The sequence below is a fragment of the Tachyglossus aculeatus genome, chromosome 21 (assembly GCF_015852505.1).
Source record: "Tachyglossus aculeatus isolate mTacAcu1 chromosome 21, mTacAcu1.pri, whole genome shotgun sequence".
NCBI classification, from domain to species: domain Eukaryota; kingdom Metazoa; phylum Chordata; class Mammalia; order Monotremata; family Tachyglossidae; genus Tachyglossus; species Tachyglossus aculeatus.
The window spans coordinates 20522288-20541375 of record NC_052086.1 but is presented as its reverse complement, the minus strand read 5'-3'; the positions used below and the strand labels follow the sequence as shown (position 1 = coordinate 20541375).

Here is a 19088-nt window from a genome sequence, read left to right as displayed (position 1 = left end):
GGAGTGGGAGCTATGGCTCTTCAGTGGGTGGATCATCTCTGGCCGCCTCTTGGCTGCTTTTTGGCTTCGACCTGTGTCCTACATCTCAGGCTCTGCGTGGCTGCAAATATCTCTGGACTGAAGCCCTGTCCAGTGTGCATGGAGGTAAGAGCAGACCAGCAGCTGGAGCAGGATTAGAGGTGAGGAACATACAGGGAAGGATGGAGCTGATGGGGCGGCGAAGGGGAATGACTAGACCAAATGAAGCCATCTCTCTGCTGTTCGAAACAGGAGGCAGAGCCAGGACTGCAAGACTGATGGATCTGGTCATCAGGGTCCTGGCTCGGAGGGGAGGCGGTAACACTGTTCTGTGAGCCTGCTGCTGCCAGCAGAGTAGCCTAGTGGAAGGGCCATGGGTCTCGGAGGCAGAGGACCTGGGTTCTACTCCTAGCTGTGTGTGACCGATGGCCAAGTGACTAATTTCCACCACTGCAGCTGAAACTAGTAGCCCAGGCCCTGGCCAAATGACAGTGAAGCAAAGGAGTCAGAAGGACCTGGCTTCTGAACCCGGCTCAATTGCTTGTTACCTCTCAGCTGTGTTACCTTGGTCAAGTCACTTCACTTATCTGTGCATCAGCTCCCTCATCTGTAAAATGGGAATTAAGACTGTCAGCCCCATTTGGGCCAGGGACTGTATCCAATCTCACTTGCTTGGATCTATGAGAGTGCTTAGTATAGTTCCCGGCCCATAGTAAGTGCTTAAAAATACCACAATTATTATTATTATCATTATTATTATTATACACCAGTTTCCTTATCTGTAAGATGGGGAATCAGTTCTCTCTCACCCTTAGACTGTGAGCACCATGTGGGAAGGGGATTGGGTCCACCCTGATTATCTTGTATTTACCCCTGCACTTAGTATAGTGCTTGGCACATAGCGCTTAAATGCTGCACTTATTATTATCATTGACTTGATTGGGGGCTGTACAGGTGCCTGGTTTCCAAAAAAAATACATTGGGTAGAATGGAGAGGGACATTATTGGAGAGCTGGAGGTAAAAAAAAGTCCTTAGGAATAGAGGAAGGAAAGGGGCAAGGAAGGAGAGTAATGGGAAATGATTAACCATGCTGTTTTTATTCATTCATTCAATCAATTGTATTTATTGAGCACTTACTGTGTGCAGAGCACTGTACTAAGTGCTTGGGAAGTACAAGTTGGCAACATTTAGAGACAGTCCCTACCCAACAACAGGCTCACAGTCTAGAAGGGGGAGACAGACAACAAAACAAAACATATTAACAAAATAAAATAAACAGAATAGTAAATATGTACAAGTAAAATAGTAATAAATCTGTACAAGCATATATATACAGGTGCTGTGGGGAGGGGAAGGAGGTAGGGCGGGAGGGATGAGGAGGGGGAGAGAAAGGAGGGGGCTCAGTCTGGGACTCAGTTTAGTGCTCTGTAGGCTTCTCTGATCATCCTGGAGCGGTTTCTGGAGTAGAACCTAAATAATTGCATTTAGGTCAGTGGGAAAACACCCCATTATAAGACTGTTCATGATGCATCCACGTTTTTATGGAACATACTACAGATGTATCCTGGGGTATGCTTGTATAGTGAATTCATGATCTTTAACACCATCTTCCATTGCACATTGAAGGAAGGTAATTGTAGTAAAACAAAGATAATTAGTTTAGAAAAACAGATATGTCTTAAGTTCCGCCACTACTTCATAGAGAAGCAGCGTGGCTCAGTGGAAAGAGCCTGGGCTGGGGAGCCAGAGATCGTGGGTTCTAATCTTGGCTCTGCCACTTGTCAGCTGTGTGACCTTGGGCAAGTCACTTCTCTCGGCCTCAGTTCCCTCATGTGTAAAATGGGTATGAAGACTGAGCCCCACATGGGACAATCTGATTACTTTGTATCTACCCCAGCGCTTAGAACAGTGCTTGGCACATAGTAAGCACTTAGCAAATACCAACATTATTCTAGAGCTAACAGTTCAATGAACTGTTCGACTTACCCATCCCCTTATCTGGAAGCAGAAGTCCAAAATTTGTGTTTAGTGAAGAAAAAGCATGCCAGATAATTAATGCTTAGCCAACTACTCTATGAGAGTGAATGTACATTTTTTAGACACCTTTTATAGATTGTTCTTGATCAGTTAAAGCTGAGCTTGTAGTAAATGTTAACTGATGATCTTGGAATGCTTATCAACTATATTTTAGTCAGTTTTAAAATCCACTGAGCCATAACTGTAGTGATGACTTCCTGTACTTTTAATACATTTTTTCATGAATCAGTCCCCTAAACCTTTGCTCAAGTGAACTCCTAAACTGAGACATTTATTCGTGACACCTAAACCTGTGCTTTCAAGCATAATTGTGGTCTTTAAGCACTTACTATGTTGTTTTTTGGTATTCATTAAGTGCTTGCTATATGTCAAGAACTGTTCTGAACGGTGGGGTAGATACAAGATAATCAGGTCCGACGCAGTTCCTGGCCCTCATAGGGCTCATGATGAAATTATGTCATTGCCTTTACTTGCTTCATGGGTCAAAACAGATTTTTTTTCCCCTGTTTTTACTAGAGCTTGAAGAATGCTATGGAATTTGCCCTTCCCCTATGCTGCATTAAGGAAAATATTTGGATACAGCCAATAGTGCTAGACTGTGGAATAGCATGGCTGGGTAACTGACTGAGCACACATACTACCCTGAATAATTTCCGACAGATTTTGTTCTTGTCCTTCAGCACATTTTGCACTCATTCATGCCCACTTTTAAGGCTAATCCATGTCCAGTGTTACCCTCACAGTATGGTCTAGTAAAATAAGCACAGGCCTAGGAGTCAGAGGACCTGGGTTCTAATTACAGCTCCTCCATGTACCTGCTGTGTAAGCATGGGCAAGTCACTTTACTTATCTGTGTCTGTTAATAATAACAATGATGGCATTTCGTAAGCGCTTACTATGTGCAAAGCACTGTTCTAAGCACTAGGGAAGCTACAAGGTGATCAGGTTGTCCCACGGGGGGCTCACAGTCTTCATCCCCATTTTACAGATGAGGTTACGGAGGCTCAGAGAAGTTAAGTGACTTGCCCAAGGTCACACAGCAGACATGTGGCAGAGCCGGATTTCGAACCCATGACCTCTGACTCCAAAGCCCATGCTCTTTCCACTGAGCCACGCTGCTTCTCGTACCAAATGGGGATTCAGTACCTCTTCTCCCTCCTACTTAGACTGTGAGTGCCATGTGGAACCCAGTTATCTTGTACCTACCTTCCCCAATGCTTGGCACAGTGCTTAACAAATGCCACAGTATGCATAATATTTTAAAATGACTTTATGCTTACAAATAGATACAAGCATTTCTCTAGTTTTAAAACCACTAATTTGGATTTCAAATTTGATTTGAAAATTTCCTTATATCAGGCTTTTGGTGGATGGCAGTGTATATATCTGTGTTGTATGACAACTTCTCATGCTGTAGAGGAAGTTAAATCTGTAGAGTGCCTAACAAGGTCATAGAACAGATTTCCGTCTGAAATATCCCAGGTTCACTGATTTTCATCAGGAAAATTTTTGACCTAGTTTCCACAGCAGAGAGGCTTTATGGAAGATCACAAACTTTCCCTTTCAAGTCTTGGAAGGAAAACTAGGGTGATTGCTACATTAGGCTGTTGCACTGATTTAAAAAAAAATCAGAAAGACACATACTTGAGTCATTACGTAGTGTAGGAAGCAGATGTTTCCATCATGAAATCAACATACTGAATAAATGTGTCTGGGTTTTATGTTGCATATAATTTTGTTGCACAATTTAGAGCCATAAAAGGTTGTGGAGATGTACAGGACAAACTTTTTCAGATGCATCAGGGACATCTATGTAATTTGTCTTGGCCTCCCTGAGCCCAGACAAACAACTCTTCAGGTTTCTTTTGCCAACCACAGTTGCCCCAATTGGAATTTTGTGCCTCCATACTCAATTTTCTATGGACCATGGGGGCCACCGGGTATTAAGTTTTGAGTAACCGTTTTTTTTCCTTAGCTCCAAGCAGTTTATCCGTGGACTGTATAGAGTCACATTGTGCTTCTTGATCACTGTGCCAGTTGTTCATTAGCATTACACAGGGAACTTAATGTAAAGTGTTCAAAGTTCACTGTTACCATAAGTTTACCGACAGCAGTGAAGTTTCAACAATTAGTTCTGTGTGTAATGCTAATGAATTACCAGTGCAGAGCCAGAAAGCACAAATCCTCAGGGCTCTCAGCCTGGCTTAGAATACCTGATTTGTTTCATACAAATCCTTTTGTATTTTCATGATGTGCTAAAGCTGTGCAGTCCCTAACCCCTTTATCCCTTAAGCCTTTGCTCTTCCCAGCGGCAGTTGCAACAACTGCTGAGAAGCATTGTGGCGTAGTAGAAAAAGCACAGCTCTGGGAGTCAGGGGACCTGGATACTAATCTTGGCTCAAGCCACTTTCATTCATTCCATCATATTTATTGAGCGCTTAGCGTGTGCAGAGCACTGTATTAAGCACTTGGGAGAGTGCAGTAAAAATAAACAGAAACATTCACTGCCAAAAAACGAGCTTATGGTCTAGAGGAGTTAGAGGGCTGTGAATGACAAAAAGGAGTCAAAGGAGACATCGTGGTTGTGAACTTCTGGGACTGAAGGATGGTTTTCATCATTTTGCTACGTTATATTCATTTTCATTTTGCTTTCATAGAGATGCCGATGCCACCAGGATGGATATTTATGCAGGTAAGTTACACTTTGAATGTTTTCTTCTGATACTTCATTTTCTTGCTGTCAGTGGAAAAGGAAACTATAAAAGTGTTATGTTTTACGTAAGGCTAAGGAAGGAATACCTTCAAGATATACATAAGGCCATACTGCTTCTTCAGAGTTAAAACATAAGTGCTTTGCCACTTATAAACATACTTGCCCCTACAGTTTTGCATGATAAAGAAAAAGAACATCCCTACGAGATTGACAGACTCATGAGTTGTCCCAACACAAAGCAATTGTGTTTGGTAATGTTTTTTCATGTTAGAGTGGTTAGCTGTGCGGTCATGTAGCAGAAAGTCATCAGGCCACATGGGCTTGGCAAATTCAGCAGCACCGGGCTAGTTTTGTGGAGTGACTGTGCCAAACATCATCTTGCGATCGTCCAGAACTCTTCTGCCAAACAAAAGAAAACCAGCCTGGGTTCATCCATTATTTGACCCTCATCAACGATATATTATCCTGCGGCAGTAGGTCCCTGAGGATCTATGGATCACAGCAGTCATATGTGGTGTGCAGTGTTGGACAAACCATCAGCCTAAGCAGTCCAAGCTCACGTTGACTCTACCAACATCGTATCAAAATCTAGCCTCCAGACCGCCAAGACTCCTACATGCTAAGCTGAAAAGTGAAACCATTCATTCACCAGGAGCTATGCAGCAGTATTACAACTGAGCTGTTGTAACAAACAACTTCAAACACAATCCCCAGTATAAAAGAGAAAAAAGGCATTTCTCCACACCACTACCTACCAACCAACTGTCAAGACCTTTGGGCAGAGCCAAATGAGGAATTTATGGTCCAATGGGAGAGGCAGGAAAATGCAGAACCCCTCTAGTAATAATAATCATAATAGTATTAAATTCATATTGTATGCCAACCTCTGTACTAAGTGCCTGGGTTCATGCACGATAATCATGTTGGACACAGTCCCTGTCCCATATGGGGCTCACAGTCTGAGGAAATAGGATTTTATCCCCATTTTACAAATGAGGAAACTGAGGCACAGGGAAGTTGTGATTTGCCCGAGGTAACATAGCAGACAAGTGGTGGAGCTGGCATTAGAGCTCAAGTCCTTTCCCAGACCCATGTTCTTTCCATTCAGCCATGCTGTTCTCCTCTCCCTAGTAATACGATTAAGGCTTTAAAAAGAGGTGGAGGTGCCACCTTCAGTAGTTAAAAAAGACTGGCCAAGGAAATGGTCATTATTCGCACAATTTGAGCCATTTGTATCATATTAGCCTTCACTTGGTGTCTTGATGCCTTCACTTGGATGCAAGTGATTCAAATAAGAAGTCTCCTTGCAGCAAAAACAATTTCTGTAGCATCCACAGTTTGTCTCAGACAATAGTGAGGCATATGAACATCTGCTTTGTGACGTGCAGAAGAGCTAAAGACTATATGTGACCAAAACAGGATGACAAGATGGAAGAGATTCAGAGCTATACAAACTGCAACAGAACCAGGAACTTCTTCCCATTAGCCAAGGTGCTTATGGCTCTACACGTGTCGTCACAACTCTTCTGGATTGAGAAGTAGATCTGACTTTATCTCAGATGGAGGGAATCCTGAAGCAATGGCAATAACATTCCAGTATCCTTTGACTACTGAAGATGACGCCCTTCAAAATTTAGGAAACCTACCAGCATGCAAAGCATGGTGCATGACCCAGCTTTTAGAGGAAGTCACTGTAATACCCTTGAAAAATGACAGACCTACTGAGATGAAAAGCATAGAGGGAATATCCTGCTTAAAACTCGCATGAGCTCTTCCTCAGTATTTGAAACATTAGGCAGATGCTTCAGGGTCAGTGCCACCTAATAATTGTATTTAAACACTAATGTGCCAAGCATTGTACCGAGTGCTGGGCAGTTCAGACCCCGACCTCATCCAGAATGGGATTCCTAGCCCAAGTGGGAAAGAGACAAGTTTGTAATCTCCATTTTGTTATGTTTACTGCTGTCGAGTTGTTTCCGACCCATAGAGACTTCATCTCTCCCAGAACACCCCACCTGCAACCGTTCTGGTAGTGTATCCATAGTTTTCTCGGTAAAAATACGGAAGTGGTTTACCATTGCCTTCTCCACAGTAAACTAGAGTCTCCGCCCTCGACTCTACTGTGCCACTGCTGCCCACCAAAGGGGAGTTTTGATTTGTAGCAGATTGCCTTTCATTTGCTAGCCCACTGCCCAAGCTAGGAATGGAATGGGTATGCCTCTGCTTAACTCTCCCTCCCCTACCTGAGACTGGTAGAATACTGGAAACTCTCCAGGTGTAACCCTGAGAGGGGAATCTCCATTTTACAAATGAGGAAACAGGCACAGAAGTTAAGTGACTTGCCCATGATCACACATCATCATCAGTGGTATTTATTGAGCGCTGACTGTGTTCAGAGTACGAAGTGCTTGGAAAGTACAACAGTTTGTGCATACGTTCTCTGTCCTCAGCAAGTTTGCAGACTAGAGGAGTCAGGTGGTGGTGCTGGGATTAGAACCCAGATCCCCTGACTTCCAGGACATGTGCTCTTTTTACCAGGCCATGCTGCTTCTCCTCCACCTTTGTGGAGATGGTAGTGATGGCGAAGACCAGCCTGGCAATTAGTGCAGGATCTCATGACTCTCCTTCCCTGACTTTCCCATCTCTGTTGACGGCACTACCATCCTTCCCGTCTCACAAGCCCTCAGCCTTGGTGTCATCCTCGACTCCGCTCTCTCATTCACCCCTCACATCCAAGCTGTCACCAAAACCTGCCGGTCTCAACTCCGCAACGTTGCCAAGATCCGCCCTTTCCTCTCCATCCACACCGCTACCCTGCTCGTTCAAGGTCTCATCCTATCCCGTCTGGACTACTGCATCAGCCTTCTGTCTGATCTCCCATCCTCGTGTCTCTCCCCACTTCAATCCATACTTCATGCTGCTGCCCTATTGTCTTTGTCCAGAAATGCTCTGGGCATGTTACTCCCCTCCTCAAAAATCTCCAATGGCTACCAATCAATCTGCGCATCAGGCAGAAACTCCTCACCCTGGGCTTCAAGGCTGTCCATCACCTCGCCCCCTCCTACCTCTCCTCCCTTCTCTCCTTCTACAGCCCAGCCCGCACCCTCCGCTCCTCTGCCGCTAATCTCCTCACCGTACCTCGTTCTCGCCTGTTCCGCCATCGACCCCGGCCCACGTCATCCCCCGGGCCTGGAATGCCCTCCCTCTGCCCATCTGCCAAGCTAGCTTTCTTCCTCCCTTCAAGGCCCTGCTGAGGGCTCACCTCCTCCAGGAGGCCTTCCCAGACTGAGCCCCTTCCTTCCTCTCCCCCTCGTCCCCCTCTCCATCCCCCCCCATCTTACCTCCTTCCCTTCTCCACAGGACCTGTATATATGTATGTGTGTTTGTACATATTTATTACTCTATTTATTTTACTTGTACATATCTATTCTATTTATTTTATTTTGTTAGTATGTTTGGTTTTGTTCTCTGTCTCCCCCTTTTAGACTGTGAGCCCACTGTTGGGTAGGGACTGTCTCTATATGTTGCCAACTTGTACTTCCCAAGCGCTTAGTCCAGTGCTCTGCACACAGTAATCAATCAATCAATCAATCAATCGTATTTATTGAGCGCTTACTATGTGCAGAGCACTGTACTAAGCGCTTGGGAAGTACAAATTGGCATCACATAGAGACAGTCCCTACCCAACAGTGGGCTCACAGTCTAAAAGGGGGAGACAGAGAACAGAACCAAACATACCAACAAAATAAAATAAGTAGGATAGAAATGTACAAGTAAAATAAATAAATAAATAAACAGAGTAATAAATATGTACAACCATATATACATATATACAGGTGCTGTGGGGAAGGGAAGGAGGTAAGACGGGGATGGAGAGGGGGACGAGGGGGAGAGGAAAGAAGGGGCTCAGTCTGGGAAGGTCTCCTGGAGGAGGTGAGCTCTCAGCAGGGCCTTGAAGGGAGGAAGAGAGCTAGCTTGGCGGATGGGCAGAGGGAGGGCATTCCAGGCCCGGGGGATGACGTGGGCCGGGGGTCGATGGCGGGACAGGCGAGAGCGAGGTACAGTGAGGAGATTAGTGGTGGAGGAGCGGAGGGTGCGGGCTGGGCAGTAGAAGGAGAGAAGGGAGGTGAGGTAGGAGGGGGCGAGGTGATGGACAGCCTTGAAGCCCAGGGTGAGGAGTTTCTGCCTGATGCGCAGATTGATCGGTAGCCATTGGAGGTTTTTGAGGAGGGGAGTGATATGTCCAGAGCGTTTCTGGACAAAGATAATCCGGGCAGCAGCATGAAGTATGGATTGAAGTGGAGAGAGACACGAGGATGGGAGATCAGAGAGAAGGCTAGTGCAGTAGTCCAGACGGGATAGGATGAGAGCTTGAATTAGCAGGGTAGCGGTTTGGATGGAGAGGAAAGGGCGGATCTTGGCAATGTTGCGGAGCTGAGACCGGCAGGTTTTGGTGACGGCTTGGATGTGAGGGGTGAATGAGAGAGCGGAGTCGAGGATGACACCAAGGTTGCGGGCTTGTGAGACGGGAAGGATGGTAGTGCCGTCAACAGAGATGGGAAAGTCAGGGAGAGGACAAGGTTTGGGAGGGAAGACAAGGAGCTCAGTCTTCGACATGTTGAGCTTTAGGTGGCGGGCGGACATCCAGATGGAGATGTCCTGAAGGCAGGAGGAGATGCGAGCCTGGAGGGAGGGGGAGAGAGCAGGGGCAGAGATGTAGATCTGGGTGTCATCAGCGTAGAGGTGATAGTTGAAGCCGTGGGAGCGAATGAGGTCACCAAGGGAGTGAGTGTAGATTGAGAACAGAAGGGGACCAAGCACTGAACCTTGGGGAACTCCCACAGTAAGAGGATGGGAGGGGGAGGAGGAGCCTGCAAAAGAGACTGAGAAAGAACGACCAGAGAGGTAAGAGGAGAACCAGGAGAGGACGGAGTCTGTGAAGCCAAGGTCAGATAACGTGTTGAGGAGAAGGGGGTGGTCCACAGTGTCAAAGGCAGCTGAGAGGTCGAGGAGGATTAGGACAGAGTATGAGCCGTTGGATTTGGCAAGCAGGAGGTCATTGGTGACCTTTGAGAGCGCAGTTTCCGTGGAATGAAGGGGACGGAAGCCAGACTGGAGGGGGTCGAGGAGAGAGTTGTTGTTGAGGAATTCTAGGCAGCGCGTGTAGACAACTCGTTCAAGGAGTTTGGAAAGGAATGGTAGGAGGGATATGGGACGATAACTAGAAGGTGAGGTGGGGTCAAGAGAGGGTTTTTTTAGGATGGGAGAGACATGGGCATGTTTGAAGGCAGAGGGGAAGGAACCAGTGGAGAGTGAGCGGTTGAAGATGGAAGTTAGGGAGGGGAGAAGGGATGGAGCGAGAGATTTCATAAGATGAGAGGGAATGGGGTCAGAAGCACAGGTGGCCGGAGTAGCACTTGAGAGGAGGGAGGAGAGTTCCTCTGAGGATACTGCTGGGAAGGATGGGAGAGTAGCAGAGAATGTTGAGAGCTGGGGGGTTGGAGAAAGGGGGGAAGAGACTTTGGGGAGGTCGGACCTGATGGATTTAATTTTGTTAATGAAGTAGGAGGCCAGATCGTTGGGGGTGAGGGAAGGAGGAGGGGGGAGGAACCGGGGGCCTGAGAAGGGAGTTGAATGTACGGAAGAGCTGGCGGGGGTGATGGGCATGGGTGTCAATAAGGGAGGAGAAATAGTTTTGTCTGGCAGAAGAGAGGGCTGAGTTAAGGCAGGAAAGGATAAACTTGAAGTGAACGAGGTTGGCATGGTGTTTAGACTTTCGCCAGCAGCGTTCGGCAGCTCGAGCATAAGAGCGAAGGAGGCGGACAGTGGCAGTGATCCAGGGCTGTGGGTTAGTGGTGCGAGAGCGGCGAAGGGAAAGGGGAGCGAGCGAGTCTAGCTGAGTAGAAAGGGTAGAGTTGAGAGCAGTAACCTGATCATCAAGACTGGGTAGAGAGGAGAGGGCGGCGAGGTGGGGTGTGAGGCGTTCCGAAAGATGGGTGGGGTCCAGAGAGCGGAGATCTCTGTGAGGGAGTAATACGGATTTACAGGGGAAAGGAGTGTGAGTGAGGAGGCAGGTGAGAAGATTATGATCAGAGAGAGGGATCACAGAGTTGGTGAGGGTGGACACAGTGCAGCGGTAGGAGATGATGAGGTCGAGGGTATGACCAAGTTGGTGAGTGGGTGAGGTGGGGTGGAGGAAGAGGTTGGCAGCGTCAAGGAGAGATAGAAGGCGGGCGGCAGAGGAGTCGTTAGGGATATCCACGTGGATATTGAAGTCTCCGAGGATCAGAGTGGGCATGGAGAAGGAGAGAAGGAATGTGAGGAAGGGGTCAAAGTCGTTAAAGAAGTTGGAAGTGGGGCCCGGAGGGCGGTAGATGACGGCTACAAGAATCTGGAGGGGGGTGGTAGAGGCGAATAATGTGGGCTTCAAAGGAGGGGAAGGAAAGGGAAGGGGGAGGAGGGATAGTGCGAAAGCGACATTGGGGGGCGAGAAGGAAACCGACACCTCCTCCTTTTCCAGTGAGTCTGGGGGAGTGGGAGAAGAAGAGGCCTGCACTGCAGAGAGCAGCAGAAGAGACCGTGTCGTCCGACGACAGCCATGTTTCAGTTAGGGCGAGGAGGAGTAGAGAACTGGAAAGGAAAAGGTCCAGGATGAAAGGAATCTTACTTAAAACGGAGCGGGGGGTTCCAGAGGCCACACTTGGCATCAGCTGTCGAGGGTGGGGAGGGAGGGGGAAGGGTGTGAGGGGTGGGGAGGGTTTGGATTGGGATGAGTTGGCGGGGGCCTGGGCGGGGAGAGTGGGAAGGGGGGTGGCGATGGGAAAGGAGTACTGGGATGGGGTGGGGGCGGGGAGAAGGGGAGGAGGGGGGGTCGGGAGGGAGAAGCAGAGGACCTGCGCTGGTACAGAGGAATCCTTGGTAGGGGTTGAGGGGGAGCGGTCTTGGTGGGTGAGAGGGAGGGAAACAGCTGGGTGGGAGAGGGGAAGGGGAAGGTGAGGAATGGGAATGGCAGTTGGGAGCAAGGGAACTGAAAGTTCATGGTGAGGTCAGCAGGGCAAGTGACAGTACAGTGGGGGGTTAACAATTGAGATGCAGAAGCAATAAAACAGTAGCAACGATAAAAGTAGGCGATGGCATCACAGGGTGTAGTTGAGCAATCAATATGCTATGGCAATAATAGAATTGGCAAACAATGATGCCAGTAAGCGCTCAATAAATACGATTGATTGATTGGTAATATCCTAGCCAGAGTACTCCTGGTTTAACTGCTGAAGGACTTTGTTGACCAAACGTTCCTGGAATCTCAAAGCAGCTTGAGGGTCACGTTGTGACCCAACAAACATAATACTTGCCGCATGTCAGATACAGGGAAAGTACAGGAAGAAGAATCAAGATCTCTATGTGGTTCTCATCGACCCTACAAAAACATCTAATGCCGTTAGTATATCTGGACTCTGGAAATGATTTAGTAATTTGGGCTGCCCTGAAAAGTTCATCAAGATTCTGGGGCAGTTCTGGGAAGGCTTGATTGGCTGTGTCAGAGCGTGATGTGTCCTGTCCGGTCCATTCCCCATCTCCAGTGGTGTAAAGCATGGTAGTTAGGCCCAGTACTGTTCAATTTATTCTTCTCAGCCATGCTGGAAGAAGCAGCACAAAATGATGCAGGTGTTAGACTATGCCCCCTTTTTTTTTTCTTATGGTATTAAAGTGCCAGTGTACTAAACTCTGGGGCAGATACAGGCTCATCAAGTTGGACAGAGTCCGTGTCCCAGATGCGGTTCATAGTATTAATCCCCATTCTACAGTTGAGGTAACTGAGGCACAGAGAAGTGACTTCCCTAAGATCACAGAGCAGACAAATGGCCAATCTGAGATCCCAGGCCCATGCTCTATCCACTAGGTCATGTGGTTTTGGAAAACTCATCCAACTCAACAGACTATCCAGGAGACAGTGACTGATGAGCAGTTCTACAGGCACACACCCAAGAAGATATGAAAATAACTGGAAATTGCTTTGCTGAATTGGCCAGGCATTTTGGACTCACAATAAATCTAAAGAAAGCTAAATTGATATATCAGCCTGCCTTGGGAAGCTGTCTACACAATCGAAAATCTATATTACACATTAAAAGTCCATGTCAGCATAAATGAAGTCTTAGAATTTGATTTCTTAAGCAGCATTCTGACAGTTGGTGCAGCGATGGACGAGTCAGAAGCAACGTGTCCGAATGGAAGGAACATGGCCTTGGGAGTCAGAGGAACTGAGTTCTGCTTCTGGCTCTGTCACTAGTCTGATGTGTGACCTTGGGGAAATCATTTCCCCAACTATTTATTTATTTATTTATTTATGGCTATTTATTTATTTTACTATTTATTTATTTATTTTACTTATTTATTTATTTACTATTTATTTATTTATTTTACTTATTTATTTATTTTACTTATTTATTTTACTTATTTATTTTACTTGTACATATCTATTCTATTTATTTTATTTTGTTAGTATGTTTGGCTTTGTTCTCTGTCTCCCCCTTTTAGACTGTGAGCCCACTGTTGGGTAGGGACTGTCTCTATATGTTGCCAACTTGCACTTCCCAAGCGCTTAGTACAGCGCTCTGCACACAGCGCTCAATAAATACGATTGATTTCTCTGTGCCTCTATTACCTCATATGTAAAACGATAATAAAGACTGTGAGCCCCATTGAGACATGGGCTATGGTCGATCTAATTAGTTTGTATTTACCCCAGCGCTTAGTACAGTGCCTGGGCACATAGTCAGTGCTTAAAAATACTGTTTTTAAAAAACCTGTTAAAGTATGGCAGAAGTGTGACACAAGGCCACGGACCAAACTAAAGATTGACCGAGCTTTTCTTTGGCTATGTGATCTGGACATCCCATGCATGCCACATTTGACTCATTGAGCAATTCCATTAGTGTCACCTTTGGCCTATTTTCTGTATCAAATGGCTTGACAGTTTTGCAAATAAGTCACAGAGTGAAGTCAGTCTCTTAGCAGTGAAGCATTGCTCATTCTACCCAGCTGCTGAGTAGTATCTGTGAGAAGACACACCCCTTTTGTGTATTGAGCTAAAATTGCGAAACCGGAAACTGAAAGACAGGAAGCATTTTAACCATTAATGTGAAAACCTCAGACCATGCTGCAGCTCAGCTGAAAACAGTGAATCACCTGCTGCGAAATAAACCAGCATGCTCACTGCAGCCAAAGAAGGAATGGTTTGTTTTGAGCAGAAGTTTGTAAGAAGCGAGAAGAAGAGACAACAATGAAAGGAGAGCTGGGTGCTGTCATTGTATGTGTGAAGTGGTCCGGGCTCTGCCTCCCTTGTTATTCTTTTCAGCCACACACGCACCTAAGGGGAGTTTTCCCCTTTAGTGGTATCGTGGAATATGAAGGACAACAGTATCCAGTTTCTTTATTACCCCTCTTTCTCCTACTGCTGAGTCTTCAAGAGGGCAGATTTAGCAACCTTGACGCCTCATCTCCTTGTCCCCCAATCCGCTTATCAATGAAGAATGTATTTGAGTGAAACTATTATGCTGTTCGACAGTAATAATGCTCCAGCATATCACTTTTATTGTGTGGCCCTTTGGTGCTTGGGAAGCTATGAGGAATATACCGAACCTGGTACTGCCTTTGTGGAACTCCATCTTGCTTTGTTTTATGACTGAGGACTTTGAAGGTCAGAGTGGTGTCCTGCTGTAGTGGCGAGAGAGAGGTAGCAGTGACTTTCTCACTTGGAGGCAGTGGAGACGCTTCAGTTACACAGAAGGTGCCTGATCACTCACCTAATGCTGCCCTATTATCAAAGCTTCTTTCACTGGCTTAATAAAACATAGGTCCCCCTTCTCAAAGTAGGGCTGAGGTTATGGAATCATCTCCAAGAGATGGGTTGGGGAAGAACCTGATTGCAGCTTCTGCTATGTTACTTTCCCATGAAGAAGTAATCAGGATGGACATGAATGGCATTAAAATTTTAATTTGGCCTCCTCCTCTTTTTAACATGACAATGTGGTCTGCTCAGCTTGGCACAGCTCACCTCCACTTAGCTGCAGTAGCTGATGGTGGAGGCACAACAGCAGAGGCAAAATTGATGAAAGAGAGTCTACTTCTTACCGTTTCTTCCTACCTACCGGAGATGGTCCTAAAACTTAGGGGAGAAATCAGAAGTTTTAGTAAGGAATTTTTGCCAGGACAGTAATGCTGTTAAGTGACACTATATGCAAATCGACCCCCTAAGTTATACTCTAGACTAACAAAGTCCAGTGCTAGTGGAGACTTCGCTCTTTTGTTTGACTCTTGTCTCAACACGGCTGCTCTGCTGGAAGGGGGAAAGTTTGTGGCTTCTGCCAGGCCTGGCTACCAACCCCAATCTACTTTCTGCTGGGGATGGACCTGAACTTCTGATTGTGGCACCATGTCGAAAATGGCCAGGAGGGAGAAGGCAACCAGCAACATTTACCTCCACACCCTCCCTTCATTTTGCACCACCAGCTCCTTCCTCAGGCAGAGGAAGATGGTGAGCCTCAGTGGATGGCAGGGGAGCTCATTCCTGCCATGAGGAAATTGATTGATTAATAATAAACAAAAATGGAGAGCTACCTGTGCATTTTCTGGGAATCAAGTGGGTAGAGGTGATTCTCATGGCTCTCTTTTGGTGGCTCTCCTTTTCTGCTAATCTTTCATAAAAGTTGCCGTCAAGTGGAACATATGATTTTTCTCCTTTCCCTGTCCACCTTTCCGTAGTTATCAGAAAGGGTTTGGCTACAAAGCCATGACAAGCAGGTTAGAGTTTAGTATAAATGAATACACACAGTAAGCACTCAGTAAATGCCATTGATTGAGAAGCCAAGTGCCTCAGTGGTCTAGGAGCAGGGTGATCAGATTATGGTAATGTCTGTCTATCCCTCTAGACTGTAATATCTTGTCATGGGCAGGGAATAATGCAATATTCTGTTGTATTGGGTTCTTCAAAGTACTTAGTACAGTGATCTGCACGTAGCAGCGTGGCTCAGTGGAAAGAGCACGGGCTTGGGAGTCATAGGTCATGGGTTCTCATCCCGGCTCTGCCACATTTCTGCTGTGTGACCTTGGGCAAGTCACTTAACTTCTCTGAGCCTCAGTTACCTCATCTGAAAAATGGGGTTTAAGACTGTGATCCCTATGTGGGACAACCTGATCACCTTGTATCCCCCTCCAGCGCTTAGAACAGTGCTTTGCACATAGTAAGCGCTTAACAAATGCCATTATTATTGTTATTATTAATAAATACCGTTCACTGATTGTATATATGTTGTAGGCTCCGGTTATTTTGTGTAGGTACTGTTCTCGGGCCTGTCCCTGTTTTTAGCTCTGCCTTGTTTCATTTCATGAGATACATCCGCCAAGCTAGCTCTCTTCCTCCCTTCAAGGCCCTGCTGAGAGCTCACCTCCTCCAGGAGGCCTTCCCAGACTGAGCCCCTTCCTTCCTCTCCCCCTCATCCCCCTCTCCATCCCCCCCATCTTACCTCCTTCCCTTCCCCACAGCACCTGTATATATGTTTGTACATATTTATTACCCTATTTATTTATTTATTTTACTTGTACATATCTATTCTATTTATTTTATTTTGTTAGTATGTTTGGTTTTGTTCTCTGTCTCCCCCTTTTAGACTGTCAGCCCACTGTTGGGTAGGGACTGTCTCTAGATGTTGCCAATTTGTACTTCCCAAGTGCTTAGTACAGTGCTCTGCACATAGTAAGTGCTCAATAAATACGATTGATGATGATGATACATGACATCTTGCTCAGAAAAGCCTCCCCTTAAAAGTCTCAAGCACTTCCCTCCTCCACGCATCCTCAGAGGAGTAGATGGGGTAGCCTGCAGCGGGCCGTGGAAATCAGTTCCTTGTATGCCAGTTTTTCAGGCAGTTTCATTTTTTTTTCCAAAGAAGCCTGGAATTTGCCTGCTTTTCGTTTGACTTGTGTTGCCTCCTGCTGGCTGGTAACTGTCCTGACCTCTCTTTTCCTCCAGAACAGCGAGCAGATCTGCGAGGAGGATTTATGCTGTGCTTTTTGGACGATGGTGCAGGAATGGATTCAAGTAAGTTATTAGATTATGTGATTTAGGGGTTCCTTGGGAGTTACTAGTTTATAAAATATTTTAGAACCAGTTTATGGCTTCGTTTTGTGATTGCCGGAGTTGGAAAAGAACAGTGCGTCACAGTGGATTGGTCCAAATTACGCTGTGGTGTTGGCAGGTCTTATTCTAGTGCTGAAGATTTGGACCAAAAGATGACATAGCTTCAGTAAAACTACCTGTGTTGTCCCCACTAAGGCAGTGTGGCATGGAGGATGGAGCCTGGGCCTGGAAACCCTGGTTCTCATGCCAGCTGTACTGCTACCCTGCTGGGTGACCTTGAGCAAGTCAGCTCTTGGGGCTTCAGTTTCCTCATCTCTAAAATGGGGATAAGATACTTCCTCTCCCTCCCACTTCAGTTGGGAGCCTCATGTGGACAGGGATTGTGTCCCAGCTGATAACAGTCATGAGTTCACTGTATCCCCACTGTTTGGGGGATGGTGCAGTATGAGTCACAGTCTCTGTCCCATATGGGGCTTACAGTCTGAGAGGGAGAGAAGCTATTCAATCTCCATTTTCAGATGAGGCACCCGAGTTGCAAAGAAGTCAAGTGACTTGCCTAAGGTCACGCGGCTGGCAAGTGACAGGGCTAGGATTAAAACCCTGGCCTCCTGGCTCCCAGTCCTCAGCTCTTTCCAGGAGGCCACACAGCTTCTCTGATGTATCTGACTTACCTTGTCTCTGCCCCCGTGCTTAACAAAGCAGTTGGCAGATAGTAAGTGGTTAAAATATTTTTAAAAATCATAGAAAAATCTCCAGTTAACTCTATGTTGTCTGCTTACCCAGGGGTCATGCCTTCTACTTCTTGTGTGTTCCCCAAGAGCCTAGTCTAGTGCTGAACACATTAAAGGGGTTCAGTAAACAAAGCCTGTTAATAATAACCCAGAACCATCACAGTGGTATCCTTTTCCTGCTTTACTGCCAATATAAGATTTAATGGTGCTGATGAAGGAGCTGGATCAAAGTCTGGTGTGTGACTTTTGTAATTTAAAAATGCACGGCACACTGGACTTTGATTAAAAATGCAGTTTGGGAAAATAAGGGCTAAAACCTGCTTGCACCTTAGAAGGAACTTTGAGAGCCTTGAAAGCTGAGAGATGTGGAGTTTGGAAGCTGCACTTTGACTCCTGTTGTCATTTCAGATGATGCTGCCAGTGTAATACAGTTTGGGAAGTCAGCCAAGCGAGCCCCCGAGTCGACTCAGATCGGGCAGTACGGGAATGGCTTGAAATCGTAGGTATAACAGAAGCCAGTCTTTAGGTTTTGGTTTGGAGAGAAGCCAATTGCTGCTACCCCACAACAGATTCACTAATGACAGATCCTTTCCTTCATGAAATACACCCCCTGCTCTGGACAACTATTTAGAGAGAACTAGAGTTGGTCTTGGCAAGTTAAGATTGTTTACTAGATGTTATATTGAAGGTGTGACAGTACAAAGCTAGCTGCCTTTGAGGGGATGGTCTCTGTAACTCTTTAAGATTTTCACAACACAGCCTTGAACCTGCAATTCATATCCCTACCCCCACTTTAATAATAATCATGGTGGTATCTAAGTGCTTACTCCATGCCAAGCCTTGCATTAAGTGCTGGAATAGATGCCAAATCATCAGTTTGGGCATATTTCCTGTACCACATGGGGCTCCCAGTCTAAGTAGTGGATATTGAACCCCCATTTTATAGATTAGGAGATTGAGGCACAGCCAAGTGCCCGTGGTCACTCAAGAGGCAAGTGGCAGAGCCAGGATGAGAACCTGGCTCGTATGACTCCCAGGTGAGGGCTTCTTCCACTAGACCATGCTGTTTATCCAAAAATCGTTTTTTGTCTCAACAGCCCTTAATTAAGGGTGAGGGACGGTTGGAAAGGTGGAGCAGATGGAGGTGGCTAATCGGGGCACCTTGCTCCAGCAGGCTAGTTTTCAAAAGACAATTCTCAGCACCATATTTTTTCTCAGAATTAGGTTCCAGTTTGTCTAGTATTTGGAATGTTGTGTTCTGGTTTGGAGTGAAGTCCCGAGAGAGAGGTTTCTATTTCTGAAATGTTCACTTCCAGCTGCACATACCTACTGGTGAAATATGATTTGGTAGAGCCGAAGTCCATATGTAAATGGAAATTTGTCACATTTTCAGTCTTGCTGCAGAAATGTTTTGTTTTTGTTTTGGAAAAGAGGGTTTTTTCCCCTCTA

The 19088-nt window shown here is 46.1% G+C and overlaps 1 protein-coding gene and 1 non-coding gene across 4 annotated transcripts in view; one reads left to right on the top strand and one right to left on the bottom strand.

The window, feature by feature from the left end:
- The window catches only part of MORC2 (MORC family CW-type zinc finger 2), a 55536-nt gene that overhangs the window by 7305 nt on the left and 29143 nt on the right, over window positions 1-19088 (top strand). For 2 of the 3 annotated variants that reach the window (XM_038762462.1, XM_038762464.1), the window contains exons 3-5: window positions 4714-4748; window positions 16801-16869; window positions 18048-18138. In XM_038762462.1, coding sequence (XP_038618390.1) covers window positions 4714-4748; window positions 16801-16869; window positions 18048-18138 — 195 coding nt within the window. Of the gene's footprint in view, window positions 1-4713; window positions 4749-16800; window positions 16870-18047; window positions 18143-19088 lie in introns of those variants that run through there. The other variant, XM_038762463.1, reaches the window with a different exon arrangement.
- LOC119943041 lies at window positions 6924-7062 on the bottom strand. The gene has a single exon (XR_005455526.1). It is a non-coding gene; the product is annotated as a small nucleolar RNA SNORA7 (small nucleolar RNA).